This window comes from Eucyclogobius newberryi, unplaced genomic scaffold (assembly GCF_026437365.1).
Source record: "Eucyclogobius newberryi isolate DKJ021-1_F unplaced genomic scaffold, fEucNew1.0.hap1 SCAF_12, whole genome shotgun sequence".
In the NCBI taxonomy this organism is placed as follows: Eukaryota; Metazoa; Chordata; class Actinopteri; order Gobiiformes; family Gobiidae; genus Eucyclogobius; species Eucyclogobius newberryi.
Genome location: NW_027315746.1, coordinates 2232073 through 2255966, shown reverse-complemented (window position 1 = coordinate 2255966; position 23894 = coordinate 2232073). Strand labels below are relative to the sequence as shown.

Sequence of the window (23894 nt, the reverse complement as noted above, 5' to 3'; positions counted from 1 at the left end):
AAAGCCCTTCACAGTAAAAGTCCTCCACAGTAAAAGCCCTCCACAGTAAAAGCCCTTCACAGTAAAAGCCCTCCACAGTAAAAGCCCTCCACAGTAAAAGCCCTCCACAGTAAAAGCCCTTCACAGTAAAAGCCCTCCACAGTAAAGTCCTCCACAGTAAAAGCCCTCCACAGTAAAAGCCCTTCACAGTAAAAGCCCTCCACAGTAAAAGCCCTCCACAGTAAAAGCCCTCCACAGTAAAAGCCCTTCACAGTAAAAGCCCTCCACAGTAAAAGCCCTCCACAGTAAAAGCCCTTCACAGTAAAAGCCCTCCACAGTAAAGCCCTCCACAGTAAAAGCCCTCCACAGTAAAAGTCCTTCACAGTAAAAGCCCTCCACAGTAAAGTCCTCCACAGTAAAAGCCCTTCACAGTAAAAGCCCTCCACAGTAAAAATCCTCCACAGTAAAAGCCCTCCACAGTAAAAGCCCTCCACAGTAAAAGCCCTTCACAGTAAAAGCCCTCCACAGTAAAAGTCCTCCACAGTAAAAGCCCTCCACAGTAAAAGCCCTTCACAGTAAAAGCCCTCCACAGTAAAAATCCTCCACAGTAAAAGCCCTTCACAGTAAAAGCCCTCCACAGTAAAAATCCTCCACAGTAAAAGCCCTCCACAGTAAAAGCCCTCCACAGTAAAAGCCCTTCACAGTAAAAGCCCTCCACAGTAAAAGTCCTCCACAGTAAAAGCCCTCCACAGTAAAAGCCCTTCACAGTAAAAGCCCTCCACAGTAAAAGCCCTCCACAGTAAAGCCCTCCACAGTAAAAGCCCTCCACAGTAAAAGTCCTTCACAGTAAAAGCCCTCCACAGTAAAGTCCTCCACAGTAAAAGCCCTTCACAGTAAAAGCCCTCCACAGTAAAAATCCTCCACAGTAAAAGCCCTCCACAGTAAAAGCCCTCCACAGTAAAAGCCCTTCACAGTAAAAGCCCTCCACAGTAAAAGTCCTCCACAGTAAAAGCCCTCCACAGTAAAAGCCCTTCACAGTAAAAGCCCTCCACAGTAAAAATCCTCCACAGTAAAAGCCCTTCACAGTAAAAGCCCTCCACAGTAAAAATCCTCCACAGTAAAAGCCCTCCACAGTAAAAGCCCTCCACAGTAAAAGCCCTTCACAGTAAAAGCCCTCCACAGTAAAAGTCCTCCACAGTAAAAGCCCTCCACAGTAAAAGCCCTTCACAGTAAAAGCCCTCCACAGTAAAAATCCTCCACAGTAAAAGCCCTCCACAGTAAAAGCCCTCCACAGTAAAAGTCCTCCACAGTAAAAGCCCTCCACAGTAAAAGTCCTCCACAGTAAAAGTCCTCCACAGTAAAAGCCCTCCACAGTAAAAGCCCTTCACAGTAAAAGCAGACGTGCTACACCACGGTGCAGTGGGCCGCGGGGCCCTGGGACGGTGAGTCTGGGGTCTTGTGTTTCCGTCGACAGAACCTGCAGTAGATCACCAGCACCGTTACCAGGACGATGAGGAGCACCAGAGGGATGAAGACGGCCTGGAAGACGGTCCTCATGTCCAGCTCTGAGAGGAAGAGAAGACGCACCATCAGACGCTGCGTAACGTAACCACGTAACGTAACCACGAACAACACCTTCAGTTTCACACACACAAACAAACAAACAAACAAACAAACAAAATAACATGTACGATTCATGAGACGCTCCATTTTCAGCTCGATAATTGTGTTTGTTTTTAGTTTCCCTTTGATTTTGTCGACTCGGCGTCTCGGAGCCTCTGCTGTTACAAACACGCCGCGATGCTAATGTCGCTAACGCCGACACGAAGCTAACGCAAATAAAAGCTGAATCTCTCTCTCACGCTGTTGAAACAATGTTCAGATCCACGTTTTGGCAGATTTGAGAGACTTTCCTGGTTGTTCGCCAGTTTTCCCGACTTTTGACAAGCGCAACTCAGAAACGTGGAGAAAACGTCGCTCCGAGGTCTGAACTCTGACCTTTGATGGAACGCGGCGCAAAGAGCGGAATAACCGCTCGTTTTTCAGCCGGTTTAGAGCCTAAATACGGGAGATTTGTGTCAACAACAGAAGAACTCAAATGTGTTCCTGCAGGAAAAGCTCTGAGGCAGGAGTTAAAAGATAAAGATATAAAAAGCGACTTAAGTAAAAGTATTTTTAGCAGGTTTTTGATCACTTTTCAAGAGTGAAATGTGGTGCTCTCACCGCTGGGCTTTTCTGCTCTATTAACGTCTCAGTCTTTTGGGAAAACGCAGTGAAACGTCATGGAAAAAGTTCTGAAGCAACTCTGACCCATAAACATGTTTTTATTGTTTTTCCACAAGCCGCAGAATCCACCTCAAAAATGAAATGATTTTTTGTTCCAAGGACGGAGCAGATCGTCTGTGAAGGTGGAGAAAACATCCAAACCAAAGATTCAAGAGTAAAAATCAGGTGTTTCAGTGCAATTACGAAACAAGACGTTTTGTTCCTGAAAGATTTAAAACAAAACAAACTAATGAAGAACGTTTAACGAGAGAGTCCAGGAAGAGAAGCTGCAGGACGTCTGCACATCTGGACAACATGTGTGAGGACCAGGAGGAGGAGGAGGGGAGGACCAGGAGGAGGAGGAGGGGAGGAGGAGGGGGAGGAGGGAGGGGAGGAGGAGGGGAGGAGGAGGGGGAGGGGAGGAGGAGGAGGGGAGGAGGGAGAGGAGGAGAGAGAGGAGGAGGAGGGAGAGGAGAGATGAGGACGTCTGCACATCTGGACAACATGTGTGAGGACCAGGAGGAGGAGGAGGGGAGGACCAGGAGGAGGAGGAGGAGGGGAGGACCAGGAGGAGGAGGAGGGGAGGACCAGGAGGAGGAGGAGGGGAGGAGGAGGGGGAGGGGAGGAGGGTAGGAGGAGGAGGGGAGGAGGAGGGAAGCGCGTCGAGATGGTCTGAAAGCGTCTCTCTGGTGGATTCTTAGCAAAACAAAGCTAGCGTAGCGCGTTAGCAACAGCTGTTTCCTGTTTGTGGCCGCACGGAACTCGCTTTGTCAAGAGCCACAATCTGATATTTCCAGCTTATAATGCATCTAACATTAGCATTAGCATTAGCATGACATAAAGAGAGGTTCAAACGCGGCATAGAGGCTTTAGCCACGCCCCTCACATGCAGAGAAGTCAACAGCAGCATGGAGGGATCCAGAATTGATCCAGAATTCACTCTCATATAAACGGAACATTCCGGTGTAGTTGTGGCACAGGTGTGGCACAGGCGTGGCACAGGCGTGGCACAGGTGTGGCACAGGTGTGGCACAGGCGTGGCACAGGCGTGGCACAGGCGTGGCACAGGCGTGGCACAGGCGTAGCACAGGCGTGGCACAGGTGTGGCACAGGCGTGGCACAGGTGTGGGAGGGTCTCACCTTCCAGAATGCTCGAGCCCGAGGTGCAGGTCTGAGGGCTCCACGCCCCCTGCTGGACAGACTTGGAACGGCCCGGGACAAACGCTGCCACCATGAAGCAGTAGCTCTGTCCGGGATCCAGGTTTGGGATCTGGGCCATGTTAGAGTCCACGATCAGGTCTCTCTGGGGACAAAACAAATACATTTATATAACAATGTAACGGGGTCACACGCCTGACAACAGGGTCACGCGCCCGACAACAGGGTCAAGCGCCTGACAACAGGGTCAAGCGCCTGACAACAGGGTCAAGCGCTTGACAACAGGGTCACATGCCTGACAACAGGGTCACGCGCCCGACAACAGGGTCACGCGCCCGACAACAGGGTCACATGCCTGACAACAGGGTCACATGCCTGACAACAGGGTCACGCGCCCGACAACAGGGTCACATGCCTGACAACAGGGTCACACGCCCGACAACAGGGTCACACACCCGACAACAGAGTCAAGCGCCTGACAACAGGGTCAAGCGCCTGACAACAGGGTCACATGCCTGACAACAGGGTCACGCGCCCGACAACAGGGTCACATGCCCGACAACAGGGTCACGCGCCCGACAACAGGGTCACATGCCCGACAACAGGGTCACGCGCCCGACAACAGGGTCACGCGCCCGACAACAGGGTCACATGCCCGACAACAGGGTCAAGCGCCTGACAACAGGGTCACATGCCTGACAACAGGGTCACGCGCCCGACAACAGGGTCACATGCCCGACAACAGGGTCACGCGCCCGACAACAGGGTCACGCGCCTGACAACAGGGTCACATGCCTGACAACAGGGTCACGCGCCCGACAACAGGGTCACATGCCCGACAACAGGGTCACGCGCCCGACAACAGGATCACGCGCCTGACAACAGGGTCACGCGCCCGACAACAGGGTCACGCGCCCGACAACAGGGTCACGCGCCCGACAACAGGGTCACGCGCCTGACAACAGGGTCACATGCCCGACAACAGGGTCACACGCCCGACAACAGGGTCACGCGCCCGACAACAGGGTCACGCGCCCGACAACAGGGTCACGCGCCCGACAACAGGGTCACGCGCCCGACAACAGGGTCACGCGCCCGACAACAGGGTCACGCGCCTGACAACAGGGTCACACGCCCCACAACAGGGTCACACGCCCGACAACAGGGTCACGCGCCCGACAACAGGGTCACATGCCTTACAACAGGGTCACGCGCCTTACAACAGGGTCACGCGCCCGACAACAGGGTCACACGCCCCACAACAGGGTCACACGCCCGACAACAGGGTCACATGCCTTACAACAGGGTCACACGCCCGACCCTGGGACTCTCTGTGGACCCTGAGTACTTTGATTTTAATATTAACTCTAATGACGCTCATATCTGCTGTTTCCTGGAACTCTGATGTTTCTCATGCTCCGGCGTCACGGCAACGTCCCAGAAGGATCCAGAGACATTCTGGAAGGATCCGGAGACATTCTGGAAGGATCCGGAGACATTCTGGAAGGATCCGGAGACATTCTGTGAGAGGGAGAATTATGTGGAGTTTCTGATCTATTTGTGCTGAACATGACTCTGTAATGACTTAAAGAAGATGTGCTTTTGTCTGCTCAATAGTTATGGTCTTCTAACAGCTCAACTACAGAGCAGCGAACGCCTGGAGAGACTACATAAAATCGACCGCCTGGAGAGACTACAGACGAGCGAACGCCTGGAGAGATTACAGACCAGCGAACGCTTGGAGAGACCACAGAGCAGCGAACGCCTGGAGAGACTACATAAAATCGACCGCCTGGAGAGACTACAGACGAGCGAACGCCTGGAGAGATTACAGACCAGCGAACGCTTGGAGAGACCACAGAGCAGCGAACGCCTGGAGAGACCACAGATCAGTGAACGCCTGGAGAGACTACAGACCAGCGAACGCCTGGAGAGACTACATACAATCGACCGCCTGGAGAGACTACAGACCAGCGAACGCCTGGAGAGACCACAGACCAGCGAACGCCTGGAGAGACTGCAGACCAGTGAACGCCTGGAGAGACCACAGACCAGCGAACGCCTGGAGAGACTACAGACCAGCGAACGCCTGGAGAGACTACAGACCAGTGAACGCCTGGAGAGACTACAGACCAGCGAACGCCTGGAGAGACTACATAAAATCGACCGCCTGGAGAGACTACAGACGAGCGAACGCCTGGAGAGATTACAGACCAGCGAACGCTTGGAGAGACCATAGACCAGCGAACGCTTGGAGAGACCACAGAGCAGCGAACGCCTGGAGAGACCAAAGACCAGTGAACGCCTGGAGAGACTACAGACCAGCGAACGCCTGGAGAGACTACATAAAATCGACCGCCTGGAGAGACTACAGACCAGCGAACGCCTGGAGAGACCACAGACCAGCGAACGCCTGGAGAGACTGCAGACCAGTGAACGCCTGGAGAGACCACAGACCAGCGAACGCCTGGAGAGACTACAGACCAGCGAACGCCTGGAGAGACTACAGACCAGTGAACGCCTGGAGAGACCACAGACCAGCGAACGCCTGGAGAGACTGCAGACCAGTGAACGCCTGGAGAGACTACAGACCAGCGAACGCCTGGAGAGACTGCAGACCAGCGAACGCCTGGAGAGACTGCAGACCAGTGAACGCCTGGAGAGACTGCAGACCAGCGAACGCCTGGAGAGACTGCAGACCAGCGAACGCCTGGAGAGACTGCAGACCAGCGAACGCCTGGAGAGACTACAGACCAGCGAACGCCTGGAGAGACTACATACAATCGACCGCCTGGAGAGACTACAGACCAGCGAACGCCTGGAGAGACTACACACAATCGACCGCCTGGAGAGACTACAGACGAGCGAACGCCTGGAGAGATTACAGACCAGCGAACGCTTGGAGAGACCACAGACCAGCGAACGCTTGGAGAGAACACAGAGCAGCGAACGCCTGGAGAGACCACAGACCAGTGAACGCCTGGAGAGACTACAGACCAGCGAACGCCTGGAGAGACTACATAAAATCGACCGCCTGGAGAGACTACAGACCAGCGAACGCCTGGAGAGACCACAGACCAGCGAACGCCTGGAGAGACTGCAGACCAGTGAACGCCTGGAGAGACCACAGACCAGCGAACGACTGGAGAGACTACAGACCAGCGAACGCCTGGAGAGACTACAGACCAGTGAACGCCTGGAGAGACCACAGACCAGCGAACGCCTGGAGAGACTGCAGACCAGTGAACGCCTGGAGAGACTACAGACCAGCGAACGCCTGGAGAGACTGCAGACCAGCGAACGCCTGGAGAGACTGCAGACCAGTGAACGCCTGGAGAGACTGCAGACCAGCGAACGCCTGGAGAGACTGCAGACCAGCGAACGCCTGGAGAGACTGCAGACCAGCGAACGCCTGGAGAGACTACAGACCAGCGAACGCCTGGAGAGACTACATACAATCGACCGCCTGGAGAGACTACAGACCAGCGAACGCCTGGAGAGACTACACACAATCGACCGCCTGGAGAGACTACAGACGAGCAAACGCCTGGAGAGATTACAGACCAGCGAACGCTTGGAGAGACCACAGACCAGCGAACGCTTGGAGAGACCACAGAGCAGCGAACGCCTGGAGAGACCACAGACCAGTGAACGCCTGGAGAGACTACAGACCAGCGAACGCCTGGAGAGACTACATACAATCGACCGCCTGGAGAGACTACAGATGAGCGAATGCCTGGAGAGACTACAGACCAGCGAACGCCTGGAGAGACTACTGACCAGCGAACGCCTGGAGAGACTACAGACCAGCGAACGCCTGGAGAGACTACATACAATCGACCGCCTGGAGAGACTACAGACGAGCGAACGCCTGGAGAGACTACAGACCAGCGGACGCCTGGAGAGACTACAGACGAGCGAACGCCTGGAGACTACTGACCAGCGAACGCCTGGAGAGACTACAGACCAGCGAACGCCTGAAGAGACCACAGACCAGCGAACGCCTGGACAGACTACAGACCAGCGAACGCCTGGAGAGACTACAGACCAGCAAACGCCTGGAGAGACCACAGACCAGCGAACGCCTGGAGAGACTACAGACCAGCGAATGCCTGGAGAGACTACGGACCAGCGAACGCTTGGAGAGACTACAGACCAGTGAACACCTGGAGAGACTACAGACCAGTGAACGCCTGGAGAGACTACAGACCAGCGAACGCCTGGAGAGATTACGGACCAGCGAACGCCTGGAGAGATTACGGACCAGCGAACACCTGGAGAGACTACATACAATCGACCGCCTGGAGAGACTACAGACGAGCGAACGCCTGGAGAGATTACAGACCAGCGAACGCTTGGAGAGACCACAGACCAGCGAACGCCTGGAGAGACTACAGACGAGCGAACGCCTGGAGAGACTACAGACCAGCGAACGCTTGGAGAGACCACAGACCAACGAACGCCTGGAGAGACTACAGAAAAGCGAACGCCTGGAGAGATTACAGACCAGCGAACGCTTGGAGAGACCACAGACCAGCGAACACCTGGAGAGACTACAGACCAGTGAACGCCTGGAGAGACTACAGACGAGCGAACGTCTGGAGAGACTACAGACCAGCGAACGCCTGGAGAGACCACAGACCAGCGAACGCCTGGAGAGACTACAGACGAGCGAACGCCTGGAGAGATTACAGACCAGCGAACGCTTGGAGAGACCACAGACCAGGGAACACCTGGAGAGACTACAGACCACTGAACGCCTGGAGAGACTACAGACCAGCGAACGCCTGGAGAGACTACGGATCAGCGAACGCTTGGAGAGACTACAGACCAGGGAACGCTTGGAGAGACCCCAGACCAGCGAACACCTGGAGAGACTACAGACCAGTGAACGCCTGGAGAGACTACGGACCAGTGAATGCTTGGAGAGACTACAGACCAGCGAACGCCTGGAGAGACTACAGACCAGCGAACCTGTTGTCGAGGCCGCGCTTTGCTGGGCGATCGCCGGACGTACCTTCCCCGTGCTGCCGGCCTTGTAGTAGGACACTTTGTACTTCAGGTCCTTCTTGAGAACGTCCCGGATGGACAGCTGCTTGGTCGGGCCGTGGATCCCTGTCAGAGGGTCCGAGATGTTCAACGTGACCGAGCGCTCCGCCACCTTCTGGATGGAGAACGCCACTGCACTCAGCTCGCCTGCGGCAAAACACAGTGAATCATCTGACCCTCTTCTCTGACCCTCTGACCCTCTCACCCTCTCCTCTGACCCTCTCCTCTGACCTTCTCCTCTGACCTTCTGACCCTCTCCTCTGACCCTCTGACCCTCCCCTCTGATCCTCTGACCCTTTGACCCTCTCCTCTGACCCTTTGACCCTCTCCTCTGACCCTCTGACCCTCTGACCCTCTCCTCTGCGAGCGCGAATGAGGAAAAGGAGGAGGCTTTCATTCATCGCTTGTAGGAACTTGTACAATAAATCTTTCTAATCTGCTGAAGTAATAGTGGAGGAGCGGTTTGTGGGTTGTGGCTCTCAGTGAGGAGGTTGTGGGTTGGACTCCCGACACGGGGCCTGACACTCACTGTGTTTGTAAGGGTTGAAGGGATCAGAGTAGGTGTGTGGAAGCTCCTCCAGGTCATAGTCATTGTTCATGCTCCCTTCAGTCTGAACGTCTGCAGTGAAAGTCCTGAGGAGCAAGAGAAGCTGAAGGTCAGAAGACAAATGAGGCACTCGACTGAGGCCAGACCTCTAAACCAGGTCTAAACCAGGTCTAAACCAGGTCTAAACCAGGTCTAAACCAGGTCTAAACCAGGACTAAACCAGGACTAAAACAGGACTAAACCAGGACTAAACCAGGTCTAAACCAGGTCTAAACCAGGTCTAAACCAGGACTAAACCAGGACTGAACCAGGTCCAAACCAGGACTAAACCAGGACTAAACCAGGACTAAAACAGGACTAAACCAGGTCTAAACCAGGTCTAAACCAGGTCTAAACCAGGACTAAACCAGGACTAAAACAGGACTAAACCAGGACTAAACCAGGTCTAAACCAGGTCTAAACCAGGTCTAAACCAGGACTAAACCAGGACTAAAACAGGACTAAACCAGGACTAAACCAGGTCTAAACCAGGTCTAAACCAGGTCTAAACCAGGACTAAACCAGGACTGAACCAGGTCCAAACCAGGACTAAACCAGGACTAAACCAGGACTAAAACAGGACTAAACCAGGTCTAAACCAGGTCTAAACCAGGTCTAAACCAGGACTAAACCAGGACTAAAACAGGACTAAACCAGGACTAAACCAGGTCTAAACCAGGTCTAAACCAGGTCTAAACCAGGACTAAACCAGGACTAAACCAGGACTAAAACAGGACTAAACCAGGTCTAAACCAGGTCTAAACCAGGACTAAACCAGGACTAAAACAGGACTAAACCAGGACTAAACCAGGTCTAAACCAGGTCTAAACCAGGACTAAACCAGGACTAAAACAGGACTAAACCAGGACTAAACCAGGTCTAAACCAGGTCTAAACCAGGACTAAACCAGGTCTAAACCAGGACTAAACCAGGACTAAAACAGGGCTAAACCAGGACTAAACCAGGACTAAACCAGGACTAAACCAGGTCTAAACCAGGACTAAACCAGGTCTAAACCAGGACTAAACCAGGACTAAACCAGGATTAAACCAGGACTAAACCAGGACTAAACCAGGTCTAAACCAGGTCTAAAGCAGGACTAAACCAGGTCTAAACCAGGTCTAAACCAGGACTAAAACAGGACTAAAACAGGACTAAACCAGGACTAAACCAGGTCTAAACCAGGTCTAAACCAGGACTAAACCAGGACTAAAACAGGACTAAACCAGGACTAAACCAGGTCTAAACCAGGTCTAAACCAGGACTAAACCAGGTCTAAACCAGGACTAAACCAGGACTAAAACAGGACTAAACCAGGACTAAACCAGGACTAAACCAGGACTAAACCAGGTCTAAACCAGGACTAAACCAGGTCTAAACCAGGTCTAAACCAGGTCTAAACCAGGACTAAACCAGGACTAAACCAGGACTAAACCAGGACTAAACCAGGTCTAAACCAGGTCTAAAGCAGGACTAAACCAGGTCTAAACCAGGACTAAATCAGGTCTAAATCAGGACTAAACCAGGACTAAACCAGGTGAGTGTGTGTGTGTGTGTGTGTGTGTGTGTGTGTGTGTGTGTGTGTGTGTGTGTGTGTGTGTGTGTGTGTGTGTGTGTGTGTGTGTGTGTGTGTGTGTGTGTGTGTGTGTGTGTACCTGTCTTTGTGCAGTAGTTCGTGGGTCAGGTCACACTCTGTGTCTGAGATCTGAATACACTCGTCGATCGTGTTCCAGTCGTCGTCTTCCCTGGAACCAAAATGAAGAAGTTTCTCTGTCGTGAGTGTTTCTTTTGCCTCTAAACCCTCCGCCTAAAGTCCAACTTTACAAATGTGATATTAAGTTTACAAATGTGATATATGATATTATGTTTACAAATGTGATGTATGATATTAAGTTTACAAATGTGATGTATGATATTATGTTTACAAATGTGTTTGTTTATTAGCACGACAGATTGCATCATCTCTCATCTTTCTCTGTGTCATGTTTGTAACTGAAGGAACTCTATAAACACACACGGGCACATCAACCAGGCATGCGTAACCATGGAAACGTGCTGCTATGGAACGACGCTGCAGGTGTGCAGTAGCACGCAGGGAATGATGACATGTGGGAGAACTAGATTGCACGCCATAAATCAAGTTTACAAATATGCAAAGAATATGTAAAGTTTACACATTTGAAATGATTTGAACCCGTTTCCTTCAGATATGATTTAGTTTGTCTCATTTTTAGAGTTAGTTTATTGCAAACACCAGAATTGTGGTGCTTTATTTCACATTTTGGTTCTTTACTTTACATTTACTTTAGATTTACTTCACTTTCAATTTACTTTACGTTATAATTACTTTCCTTTACATTTCCTTTACATTTCCTTTAGATTTACTTTACTTTACATTAACTTTACTTTTACTTTCCATTTACTTTTCATTTACTTTACGTTTGCTTCACGTTTACTTTACTTTCCATTTACTTTACTTTAAATTTACTTTAAATTTACTTTACATTACCTTTACCCTATGTTAAATTTACTTTCCTTTACATTTACGTTTACGTTTACTTTACTTGTACTTTACATTAGCTTCACTTTACTTTACATTACTTTGTAAAACTTACTCTTACAGTTTCTTTTACTGGAACAGTCCTTTTCCCAAATACTGTTTCACTCTTGCTTGAGTTATTTGTACTTTGTATATTTTATAGTATTTTGAAGTAACTTTATTCTTGTACATTTTCCATTGATGTTGTAAACTTTAAACTGCTTTTCACTTCAACACTTTTTCTTTCCAAGTCCAGATTCCTGTTGATGAAATGAAGTAATAGTGAAATACATACATATATACATATATATGTGTATAATGTGTATACATGTAAATATAAAGTAATGAACGTACATATAGTCATTTACAAAAAACAGAAAAAGGAGGAAGTTTGTGGTTTTGCTCTGTTTTTATTGGAACGATGAATGTTTATAATGTTTTTTGTTGAGGAATTTCAATTTGTTGGTTTCCTGAGGCAGAGACATCTCTCCCTCTCTCTCTCTCTCCCTCTCTCTCCTCCTCTCTCTCTCTCCTCTCTCCCTCTCTCTCTCTCTCCTCTCTCTCTCTCTCCTCCTCTCTCTCTCTCTCTCTCTCCTCCTCTCTCTCTCTCTCTCCTCCTCTCTTCTTGTTTCTCTTCTTCTTCTCTTCACTGGCAGTAAAACTCTCTCAGACGATCCAACAGAGAACATTCCAGTAAAAGTGTGTAATACGTTTGTGCAGGGGCCAAAGAGGGTGAAGAGGGGCCGATAACAGAGGGGCCGATAGAGAGGACCCGATAACAGAGGGGCCGATAAAAGAGGGGCAGAAAGAGAGGGGCCAAAGAGGGTGAAGAGGGATAACAGAGGGGCCGATAACTAGTCCTGGTAACGTTCCGGTCTCGTTCTGGTCCCGTTCAGGTCACATCCTGGTCACTTCCCGGTCACTTCCCGGTCACCTCCTGGTCATGTTCCGGTCTCGTTCTGGTCACGTTCTGTTACTTCCTAGTCACGTCCTGGTTACATTCTTGTCACTTCCTGGTCATGTTCTGGTCACGTTCCGGACACGTCCTGGTCACTTCCTGGTCACTTCCTTGTCACGTCCTGTCACTTCCTGGTCACGTCCTGTCACTTCCTGGTCACGTCCTGGTCACATTCTTGTCACTTCCTGGTCATGTCCTGGTCACGTCCTGGTCACGTCCTGGTCACGTTTCGGAAATGTCCTGGTCACTTCCTGGTCACGTCCTGTCACTTCCTGGTCACATCCTGTCACTTCCTGGTCACGTCCTGGTCACATTCTTGTCACTTCCTGGTCATGTCCTGGTCACTTCCTGGTCACGTCCTGCTCACGTTCCGGTCTCGTTCTGGTCACGTTCAGGTCACATCCTGGTCACTTCCCGGTCACCTCCTGGTCACGTTCCAGTCTCGTTCTGGTCACGTCCTGGTCACGTCCTGGTCACTTCCTGGTCACTTCCTGGTCACTTCCTGGTCATGTCCTGGTCACGTTCTTGTCACTTCCTGGTCACTTCCTGGTCACGTTCCGGACACGTCCTGGTCACTTCCTGGTCACTTCCTGGTCACGTCCTGTCACTTCCTGGTCACGTCCTGGTCACATTCTTGTCACTTCCTGGTCATGTCCTGGTCACTTCCTGGTCACTTCCTGGTCACGTCCTGTCACATTCTTGTCACTTCCTGGTCATGTCCTGGTCACTTCCTGGTCACTTCCTGGTCATGTTCTGGTCACGTTCAGGTCACATCCTGGTCACTTCCCGGTCACCTCCTGGTCACGTTCCGGTCTCGTTCCGGTCACGTCCTGGTCACTTCCTGGTCACTTCCTGGTCACGTCCTGGTCACGTCCTGGTCACGTTCCGGACACGTCCTGGTCACTTCCTTGTCACTTCCCGGTCACTTCCCGGTCACCTCCTGGTCACGTTCCGGTCTCGTTCTGGTCACGTCCTGGTCACTTCCTGGTCAAGTCCTGGTCACGTCCTGGTCACGCCCTGGTCACTTCCTGGTCACCTCCTGGTCACATTCTTGTCACTTCCTGGTCACGTCCTGGTCACTTCCTGGTTACTTCCTGGTCACGTCCTGGTCAAGTCCTGGTCACGTCCTGGTCACATTCTTGTCACTTCCTGGTCATGTCCCGGTCACGTCCCGGTCACGTCCCGGTCACGTCCCGGTCACGCTCTGGTCATGTCCTGATCACGTCCTGGTCACATTCTTGTCACTTCCTGGTCATGTCCTGGTCACGTCCTGGTCAAGTCCTGGTCACGTCCTGGTCACATTCTTGTCACTTCCTGGTCATGTCCTGGTCACGTCCTGGTCATGTCCTGGTCACGTCCTGGTCACATTCTTGTCACTTCCTGGTCATGTCCTGGTCACGTCCCGGTCACCTCCTGGTCACGTTCCGGTCTCGTTCCGGTCACGTCCTGGTCACTTCCTGGTCACTTCCTGGTCACTTCCTGGTCACTTCCTGGTCACGTCCTGGTCACGTCCCGGTCACGTCCCGGTCACGCTCTGGTCACGGCCACAGCGCCCCCTGGTGTTCAGGATACAGGAGCAGAACTTACTCTGAGAAAAGCACAGTGAACGTGTAGTTGGAGGCAGGAGCAGACCACCTCAGGATGGTCTTGAAGTCCAGAGAAACCCAGTGGACGTTCTCTGCTTTGGGAGGCTCCGAATCTGAGGACGACCAGAGGAAACAGACACAGAATAAATATGATTTCAACTTCATTCTTCAACTTTTCTTCACAAACTTCAAAACATTTACCACATTGAAGTCTTGTTTTGAGGCCTGGCACTTTGAATCGCTCAGACCTTAATAAACGCGACTGTGTGATGTCATGTGACCCAGCCCTCGTATCCATGACAACATCACTGTTATGTTTCTCTTCAGGACTCGACTGGAGTCCAAGAAAAGACTGAACAGCTGAGTTTGTGTCAACGCAGATGTGGACAATGGGACCACGCCCCCAAACACATCTAAATATATCACTCTAAACCTGCTGTTGTCCTGGTTTAGTCCTGGTTTAGACCTGGTTTAGACCTGGTTTAGTCCTGGTTTAGTCCTGGTTTAGACCTGGTTTAGACCTGGTTTAGACCTGGTTTAGTCCTGGTTTAGTCCTTGTTTAGATCTGGTTTAGACCTGGTTCAGTCCGGGTTTAGAAGTCCGGGTTTAGACCTGGTTTAGACCTGGTGTAAACCTGGTTTAGTCCTGGTTTAGTCCTGGTTTAGTCCTGGTTTAGACCTGGTTTAGTCCTGGTTTAGACCTGGTTTAGTCCTGGTTTAGTCCTGGTTTAGTCCTGGTTTAGTCCTGGTTTAGACCTGGTTTAGTCCTGGTTTAGTCCTTGTTTAGACCTGGTTTAGACCTGGTTTAGTCCTGGTTTAGTCCTTGTTTAGATCTGGTTTAGACCTGGTTTAGACCTGGTTTGTTCAGTACTTGTTGGGTGCAGCAGAACATGAGGAAACACTTGTACTTGTTTGGCACATTCTGTCCTTGAAATGAACCAAGTCCAATAGTTTCCTGTACTTTTACTATAGTTTCATGTACTTTTACTACAATAAGATAAGATATTCCTTTATTGTCCACACATGGGGAAATTTCATGGTTGCAACGCAGTAGATCCAGAAGGAAAGGACAGATAACTTATAGGAAGTTTAAAAAACACTCTTAATAGAAGAACTCTTATAAACAAAACTCTTATAAACAAACTCTTATAAACAAAACTCTTATAAACAAAACTCTTATAAACAAAACTCTTATGAACAAAACTCTTATAAACAAAACTCTTATGAACAAAACTCTTATAAACAAACTCTTATAAACAAAACTCTTATGAACAAAACTCTTATAAACAAAACTCTTATGAACAAAACTCTTATAAACAAAACTCTTATAAACAAAACTCTTATAAACAAAACTCTTAGAAACAAAACTCTTATAAACAAAACTCTTAGAAACAAAACTCTTATAAACAAAACTCTTATGAACAAAACTCTTATAAACAAAACTCTTATAAACAAAACTCTTATAAACAAAACTCTTATAAACAAAACTCTTATGAACAAAACTCTTATAAACAAAACTCTTATAAACAATATAAACAAAACTCTTATAAACAAACTCTTATAAACAAAACTCTTATAAACACAACTCTTATAAACAAAACTCTTATAAACAAAACTCTTATAAACAAAACTCTTATAAACAAAACTCTTATAAACAAAACTCTTATAAACAAAACTCTTATAAACAAAACTCTTATGAACAAAACTCTTATGAACAAAACTCTTATAAACAAAACTCTTATAAACAAAACTCTTATAAACAAAACTCTTATGAACAAAACTCTTATAAACAAACTCTTATAAACAAAACTCTTATAAACAAAACTCTTAGAAACAAAACTCTTATAAACAAAACTCTTATAAACAAACTCTTATAAACAAAACTCTTATAAACAAAACTCTTATAAACAAAACTCTTATAAACAAAACTCTTATAAACAAACTCTTATAAACAAAACTCTTATAAACAAAACTCTTATAAACAAACTCTTATAAACAAAACTCTTATAAACAAACTCTTATAAACAAAACTCTTATAAACAAAACTCTTATAAACAAAACTCTTAGAAACAAAACTCTTATAAACAAAACTCTTATAAACAAACTCTTATAAACAAAACTCTTATAAACAAAACTCTTATAAACAAAACTCTTATAAACAAAAACTCTTATAAACAAAACTCTTATAAACAAAACTCTTATGAACAAAACTCTTATAAACAAACTCTTATAAACAAACTCTTATAAACAAAACTCTTATAAACAAAACTCTTATAAACAAAACTCTTAGAAACAAAACTCTTATAAACAAAACTCTTATAAACAAACTCTTATAAACAAAACTCTTATAAACAAAACTCTTATAAACAAAACTCTTATAAACAAAAACTCTTATAAACAAAACTCTTATGAACAAAACTCTTATAAACAAACTCTTATAAACAAACTCTTATAAACAAAAACTCTTATAAACAAAACTCTTATAAACAAAACTCTTATGAACAAAAACTCTTATAAACAAAACTCTTATAAACAAAACTCTTATAAACAAACTCTTATAAACAAAACTCTTATAAACAAAACTCTTATAAACAAAACTCTTATAAACAAAACTCTTATGAACAAAACTCTTATGAACAAAACTCTTATGAACAAAACTCTTATAAACAAAACTCTTATAAACAAAACTCTTATAAACAAAACTCTTATAAACAAAACTCTTATAAACAAAACTCTTATGAACAAAACTCTTATGAACAAAACTCTTATGAACAAAACTCTTATAAACAAAACTCTTATAAACAAAACTCTTATAAACAAAACTCTTATGAACAAAACTCTTATAAACAAAACTCTTATAAACAAAACTCTTATAAACAAAACTCTAATAAACAAAAGCTAGGATCATGTGCAGTGTTAGTCATGCTCAGAGGTGCAGAGGTCATGACGCTGTAAGAACAAGATGCAACGTTTCACCAGAGGCTCTGAACCACTCCAAAGCCCCGCCCCCTGAACTCACACAGCTGTTGCTATGCTGTTGCTATGGAGAATACATACAGTGCCAGCACAGTTTTGATCATTGTAATCTGAATCAAAACAGCTGAAAAGGTCAATTTTCTTGATCATAATTTCACAAAATATAGATGTACAATAGCCACACCCACTTTGAAAAGTCAACCTATCAGAGTGCAGACTTCTGGTTGGCCAGTTTTAAGAACTAAACATTTGACCGTTTGTGTAAAGTTTGTAATTGTACTTCCTGGTTGGACACGAGCACAAATCTGACATAAGCAGAGGTAAATCCACAGCTGTTACCATAGCAACCAGAGTGTAAACAAATATACAATATAAACACAACACAATAAGACCATAAAACATGACATCACACTGATGACATCACACTGATGACATCACATTGATGACATCACACTGATGACATCACACTGACATCACACTGATGACATCACACTGACATCACACTGATGACATCACACTGACATCACACTGATGACATCACATTGATGACATCACACTGATGACATCAGTCTTTCCTTCTGCTGCTGTCAGACTTTATAACAAACACTGTTAGTCCTGAACACTCACAATTCTGTCATATGTGCAATTCATGTGCAATTACTGTGAAATTCATGTGCAATCCATGTGCTGTCGTGACACATGACATGGTATTTATTTATTTATTTATTTGTCTATGGGAGTTTTTATTTATTTATAGGAGATCTTCTACTGAAAGTGTTTTTCAGACTTCCTATAAGTGATCTGTTCTTCTGTATCTTCCTGCGTTGCAACAATGAAATTTCTCCAAGTGGGACAATAAAGGAATATCTTATCTTATCACAGAGGGTCAGGCTCAACCAAAGACAGAATCTCATATTTTTGCATCAGATGTAACGATGGGATTATAAACGATCAGATGTAACGATGGGATTATAAACGATCAGATGTAACGATGGGATTATAAACGATCATGTAACGATGGGATTATAAACGATCATGTAACGATGGGATTATAAACGATCATGTAACGATGGGATTATAAACGATCATGTAACGATGGGATTATAAACGATCAGATGTAACGATGGGATTATAAACGATCAGATGTAACGATGGGATTATAAACGATCATGTAACGATGGGATTATAAACGATCAGATGTAACGATGGGATTATAAACGATCATGTAACGATGGGATTATAAACGATCAGATGTAACGATGGGATTATAAACGATCAGATGTAACGATGGGATTATAAACGATCAGATGTAACGATGGGATTATAAACGATCAGATGTAACGATGGGATTATAAACGATCAGATGTAACGATGGGATTATAAACGATCAGATGTAACGATGGGATTATAAACGATCATGTAACGATGGGATTATAAACGATCAGATGTAACGATGGGATTATAAACGATCAGATGTAACGATGGGATTATAAACGATCATGTAACGATGGGATTATAAACGATCATGTAACGATGGGATTATAAACGATCATGTAACGATGGGATTATAAACGATCAGATGTAACGATGGGATTATAAACGATCAGATGTAACGATGGGATTATAAACGATCATGTAACGATGGGATTATAAACGATCATGTAACGATGGGATTATAAACGATCAGATGTAACGATGGGATTATAAACGATCATGTAACGATGGGATTATAAACGATCAGATGTAACGATGGGATTATAAACGATCAGATGTAACGATGGGATTATAAACGATCAGATGTAACGATGGGATTATAAACGATCATGTAACGATGGGATTATAAACGATCAGATGTAACGATGGGATTATAAACGATCAGATGTAACGATGGGATTATAAACGATCAGATGTAACGATGGGATTATAAACGATCAGATGTAACGATGGGATTATAAACGATCAGATGTAACGATGGGATTATAAACGATCAGATGTAACGATGGGATTATAAACGATCATGTAACGATGGGATTATAAACGATCATGTAACGATGGGATTATAAACGATCAGATGTAACGATGGGATTATAAACGATCAGATGTAACGATGGGATTATAAACGATCATGTAACGATGGGATTATAAACGATCAGATGTAACGATGGGATTATAAACGATCAGATGTAACGATGGGATTATAAACGATCAGATGTAACAATGGGATTATAAACGATCATGTAACGATGGGATTATAAACGATCATGTAACGATGGGATTATAAACGATCAGATGTAACAATGGGATTATAAACGATCAGATGTAACGATGGGATTATAAACGATCATGTAACGATGGGATTATAAACGATCATGTAACGATGGGATTATAAACGATCATGTAACGATGGGATTATAAACGATCATGTAACGATGGGATTATAAACGATCATGTAACGATGGGATTATAAACGATCAGATGTAACGATGGGATTATAAACGATCAGATGTAACGATGGGATTATAAACGATCATGTAACGATGGGATTATAAACGATCAGATGTAACGATGGGATTATAAACGATCATGTAACGATGGGATTATAAACGATCAATTAACGATGGGATTATAAACGATCATGTAACGATGGGATTATAAACGATCAGATGTAACGATGGGATTATAAACGATCATGTAACGATGGGATTATAAACGATCATGTAACGATGGGATTATAAACGATCAGATGTAACGATGGGATTATAAACGATCATGTAACGATGGGATTATAAACGATCAGATGTAACGATGGGATTATAAACGATCAGATGTAACGATGGGATTATAAACGATCAGATGTAACGATGGGATTATAAACGATCATGTAACGATGGGATTATAAACGATCATGTAACGATGGGATTATAAACGATCATGTAACGATGGGATTATAAACGATCATGTAACGATGGGATTATAAACGATCATGTAACGATGGGATTATAAACGATCAGATGTAACGATGGGATTATAAACGATCAGATGTAACGATGGGATTATAAACGATCATGTAACGATGGGATTATAAACGATCAGATGTAACGATGGGATTATAAACGATCATGTAACGATGGGATTATAAACGATCAGATGTAACGATGGGATTATAAACGATCATGTAACGATGGGATTATAAACGATCATGTAACGATGGGATTATAAACGATCAGATGTAACGATGGGATTATAAACGATCAGATGTAACGATGGGATTATAAACGATCAGATGTAACAATGGGATTATAAACGATCATGTAACGATGGGATTATAAACGATCATGTAACGATGGGATTATAAACGATCATGTAACGATGGGATTATAAACGATCAGATGTAACAATGGGATTATAAACGATCATGTAACGATGGGATTATAAACGATCATGTAACGATGGGATTATAAACGATCAGATGTAACGATGGGATTATAAACGATCATGTAACGATGGGATTATAAACGATCAGATGTAACGATGGGATTATAAACGATCAGATGTAACGATGGGATTATAAACGATCATGTAACGATGGGATTATAAACGATCAGATGTGACGATGGGATTATAAACGATCATGTAACGATGGGATTATAAACGATCATGTAACAATGGGATTATAAACGATCATGTAACGATGGGATTATAAACGATCAGATGTAACAATGGGATTATAAACGATCATGTAACGATGGGATTATAAACGATCATGTAACGATGGGATTATAAACGATCAGATGTAACGATGGGATTATAAACGATCAGATGTAACGATGGGATTATAAACGATCAGATGTAACGATGGGATTATAAACGATCATGTAACGATGGGATTATAAACGATCAGATGTAACGATGGGATTATAAACGATCATGTAACGATGGGATTATAAACGATCATGTAACGATGGGATTATAAACGATCATGTAACGATGGGATTATAAACGATCAGATGTAACGATGGGATTATAAACGATCATGTAACGATGGGATTATAAACGATCAGATGTAACGATGGGATTATAAACGATCATGTAACGATGGGATTATAAACGATCAGATGTAACGATGGGATTATAAACGATCATGTAACGATGGGATTATAAACGATCAGATGTAACGATGGGATTATAAACGATCAGATGTAACGATGGGATTATAAACGATCAGATGTAACGATGGGATTATAAACGATCAGATGTGACGATGGGATTATAAACGATCAGATGTAACGATGGGATTATAAACGATCAGATTTAACGATGGGATTATAAACGATCATGTAACGATGGGATTATAAACGATCAGATGTAACGATGGGATTATAAACGATCAGATGTAACGATGGGATTATAAACGATCAGATGTAACGATGGGATTATAAACGATCAGATGTAACGATGGGATTATAAACGATCAGATGTAACGATGGGATTATAAACGATCAGATGTAACGATGGGATTATAAACGATCAGATGTGACGATGGGATTATAAACTTTGCTTTGATGATCCAGAGTCTGAGTGAGAGAAGCGGGTCAAAGTTCACTCTGAAAGACCTTACAGTGTTTGAAGCGGGACTCACAGGATTGTTCACATTTTATTATATTTAATCATTAAACTTGTTGAAGTACTTAATACTTTGTACTTTATACTTGATACTTTCTACAGTTCTGAGCCTTTAACGTCCTCGGAACGTTAAGAGTTCACGGTTTGAAGTGTTTGGAACGACAACTAAAGCAAAAACAAATGAATTCCAGGTAAATAATGTCAGATACTTTTTACGTTTCTATGACGACGGACGGAAAAAGTGTCATATTTCCGTCGAGAACGTGAAAATCTATAGTTTCTGTGTCTTTTGTCCTGGACTCGTTCTGAGGACAGTCCCAGCTCCTCTCGTCTTCTGCTTCACGTTCACTCCTGTTCCGACTCTTTTATTGAGCCTCTGTCCTCTGTCCTCAGCCTCTGTCCTCTGTCCTCTGTCCTCAGCCTCTGTCCTCTGTCCTCAGCCTCTGTCCTCTGTCCTCAGCCTCGGTCCTCAGCCTCTGTCCTCAGCCTCAGACACAGACACAAACTGTCCTCTGTCCTCAGCCTCTGTCCTCAGCCTCTGTCCTCAGCCTCAGACACAAACTGTCCTCTGTCCTCAGCCTCTGACACAGACACAAACTGTCCTCTGTCCTCAGCCTCTGTCCTCAGCCTCAGACACAGACACAAACTGTCCTCTGTCCTCAGCCTCTGTCCTCAGCCTCTGTCCTCAGCCTCAGACACAAACTGTCCTCTGTCCTCGGCCTCAGACACAGACACAAACTGTCCTCAGCCTCTGTCCTCAGCCTCAGACACAAACACAAACTGTCCTTTGTCCTCTGTCATCTGTCCTCAGCCTCAGACACAAATACAAACTGTCCTCTGTCCTTGGCCTCAGACACAGACACAAACTGTCCTCAGCCTCTGTCCTCAGCCTCAGACACAAACTGTCCTCTGTCCTCTGTCCTCAGCCTCTGTCCTCAGCCTCAGACACAAACACAAACTGTCATCTGTCCTCAGCCTCAGACACAAACTGTCCTCTGTCCTTGGCCTCAGACACAGACACAATCTGTCCTCTGTCCTCAGCCTCAGACACAAACTGTCCTCTGTCCTCGGCCTCAGACACAGACACAATCTGTCCTCTGTCCTCGGCCTCAGACACAGACACAAACTGTCCTCAGCCTCTGTCCTCAGCCTCAGACACAAACTGTCCTCTGTCCTCTGTCCTCAGCCTCTGTCCTCAGCCTCAGACACAAACACAAACTGTCATCTGTCCTCAGCCTCAGACACAAACTGTCCTCTGTCCTCGGCCTCAGACACAGACACAATCTGTCCTCTGTCCTCGGCCTCAGACACAGACACAAACTGTCCTCTGTCCTCTGTCTTCAGCCTCTGTCCTCAGCCTCAGACACAAACACAAAGTGTCCTCTGTCCCCAGCCTCAGACACACACTGAATGAAATGAAGTCCAGACTGTGAGGCTTTGTGTGCGTCTCTTGCGTCTCTTGCGTAACCGTCTGGCTCTTATCTTCAGCCTCTTGTGGATCAGTTTTTACCTGTGAGAGACGACGCCGGCCACGCCCACGAGCTCCAGAGGCTGAAGCTCCAGAGCAGCAGCAGCAGCTCCATCTTCTGCTCCTCAAGTGTGAGCGTCCTGCACGTCTGAGAGGAGCGTCCCGTCTGAGAGGAGCGTCCCGTCTGAGAGGAGCGTCCCGTCTGAGAGGAGCGTCCCGTCTGAGAGGAGCGTCCCGAGCAGAGATGTGGGGTTCTGTTAGGGGTCCGGCCCCAGATCCCAACCAGAACGCAAGAGGGACCCTCCCCCTGGCCACGCCCCCTGTGCACATAGACCCTCCCCCTTCACAAGAACCACAGCTGCTGCTTCGGGAGAGACGCTGCAGAAACTAGGACTAAACCTTGTGTGTAAAATAACACAAAGGTGTAAAGTGTCTTTCTTGACGCTCAAAGACATTTTACAGAGTGTTATTCATTCATGAAGCTGTCTTTACTATCTGCCCCGCCCACCTCCTCCTCTCACACGCCAGTCACTCGCTCCAGTGTCCTGCCCAAAGGCACAAGCACAGTCTGCGCTGGAGCGGTACGGGAGGGCATCTGACTCACAGAGAGCACACGCAGGAGGACGGGAGGGCATCTGACTCACAGAGAGAGGAGTAACAACAGTTGTAGGAATGTGAAACTCATGATCCGAGTAAAGCTCCAGGGAA

At 46.0% G+C, this 23894-nt stretch overlaps 1 protein-coding gene across 1 annotated transcript; it reads right to left on the bottom strand.

Annotated features, from left to right (window-relative positions):
- Nucleotides 1–291: 291 nt before the first annotated feature.
- Nucleotides 292–23405, bottom strand: LOC140355921 (tissue factor-like). The gene is made up of 7 exons (XM_072440571.1): nucleotides 23229–23405; nucleotides 14122–14233; nucleotides 10693–10782; nucleotides 8981–9084; nucleotides 8420–8598; nucleotides 3385–3547; nucleotides 292–1544 (listed from the first exon to the last, which is right to left on the bottom strand). The coding sequence occupies exons 1-7, from the start codon at nucleotides 23299–23301 to the stop codon at nucleotides 1384–1386; spliced, it is 882 nt and encodes a 293-aa protein (XP_072296672.1). The 5' UTR covers nucleotides 23302–23405; the 3' UTR covers nucleotides 292–1383.
- Nucleotides 23406–23894: the final 489 nt, after the last annotated feature.

Coding starts and splice junctions, on each gene's coding strand:
- LOC140355921 (XM_072440571.1), bottom strand. CDS start 23,301: ATGGAGCTGCTGCTGCTGCTCTGGAGCTTCAGCCTCTGGAGCTCGTGG. Junction 14,234..23,228: donor GCCGGCGTCGTCTCTCACAG/GTAAAAACTGAT, acceptor GGTCGTCCTCAG/ATTCGGAGCCTCCCAAAGCA. Junction 1,545..3,384: donor GGGCTCGAGCATTCTGGAAG/GTGAGACCCTCC, acceptor TCTTCCTCTCAG/AGCTGGACATGAGGACCGTC.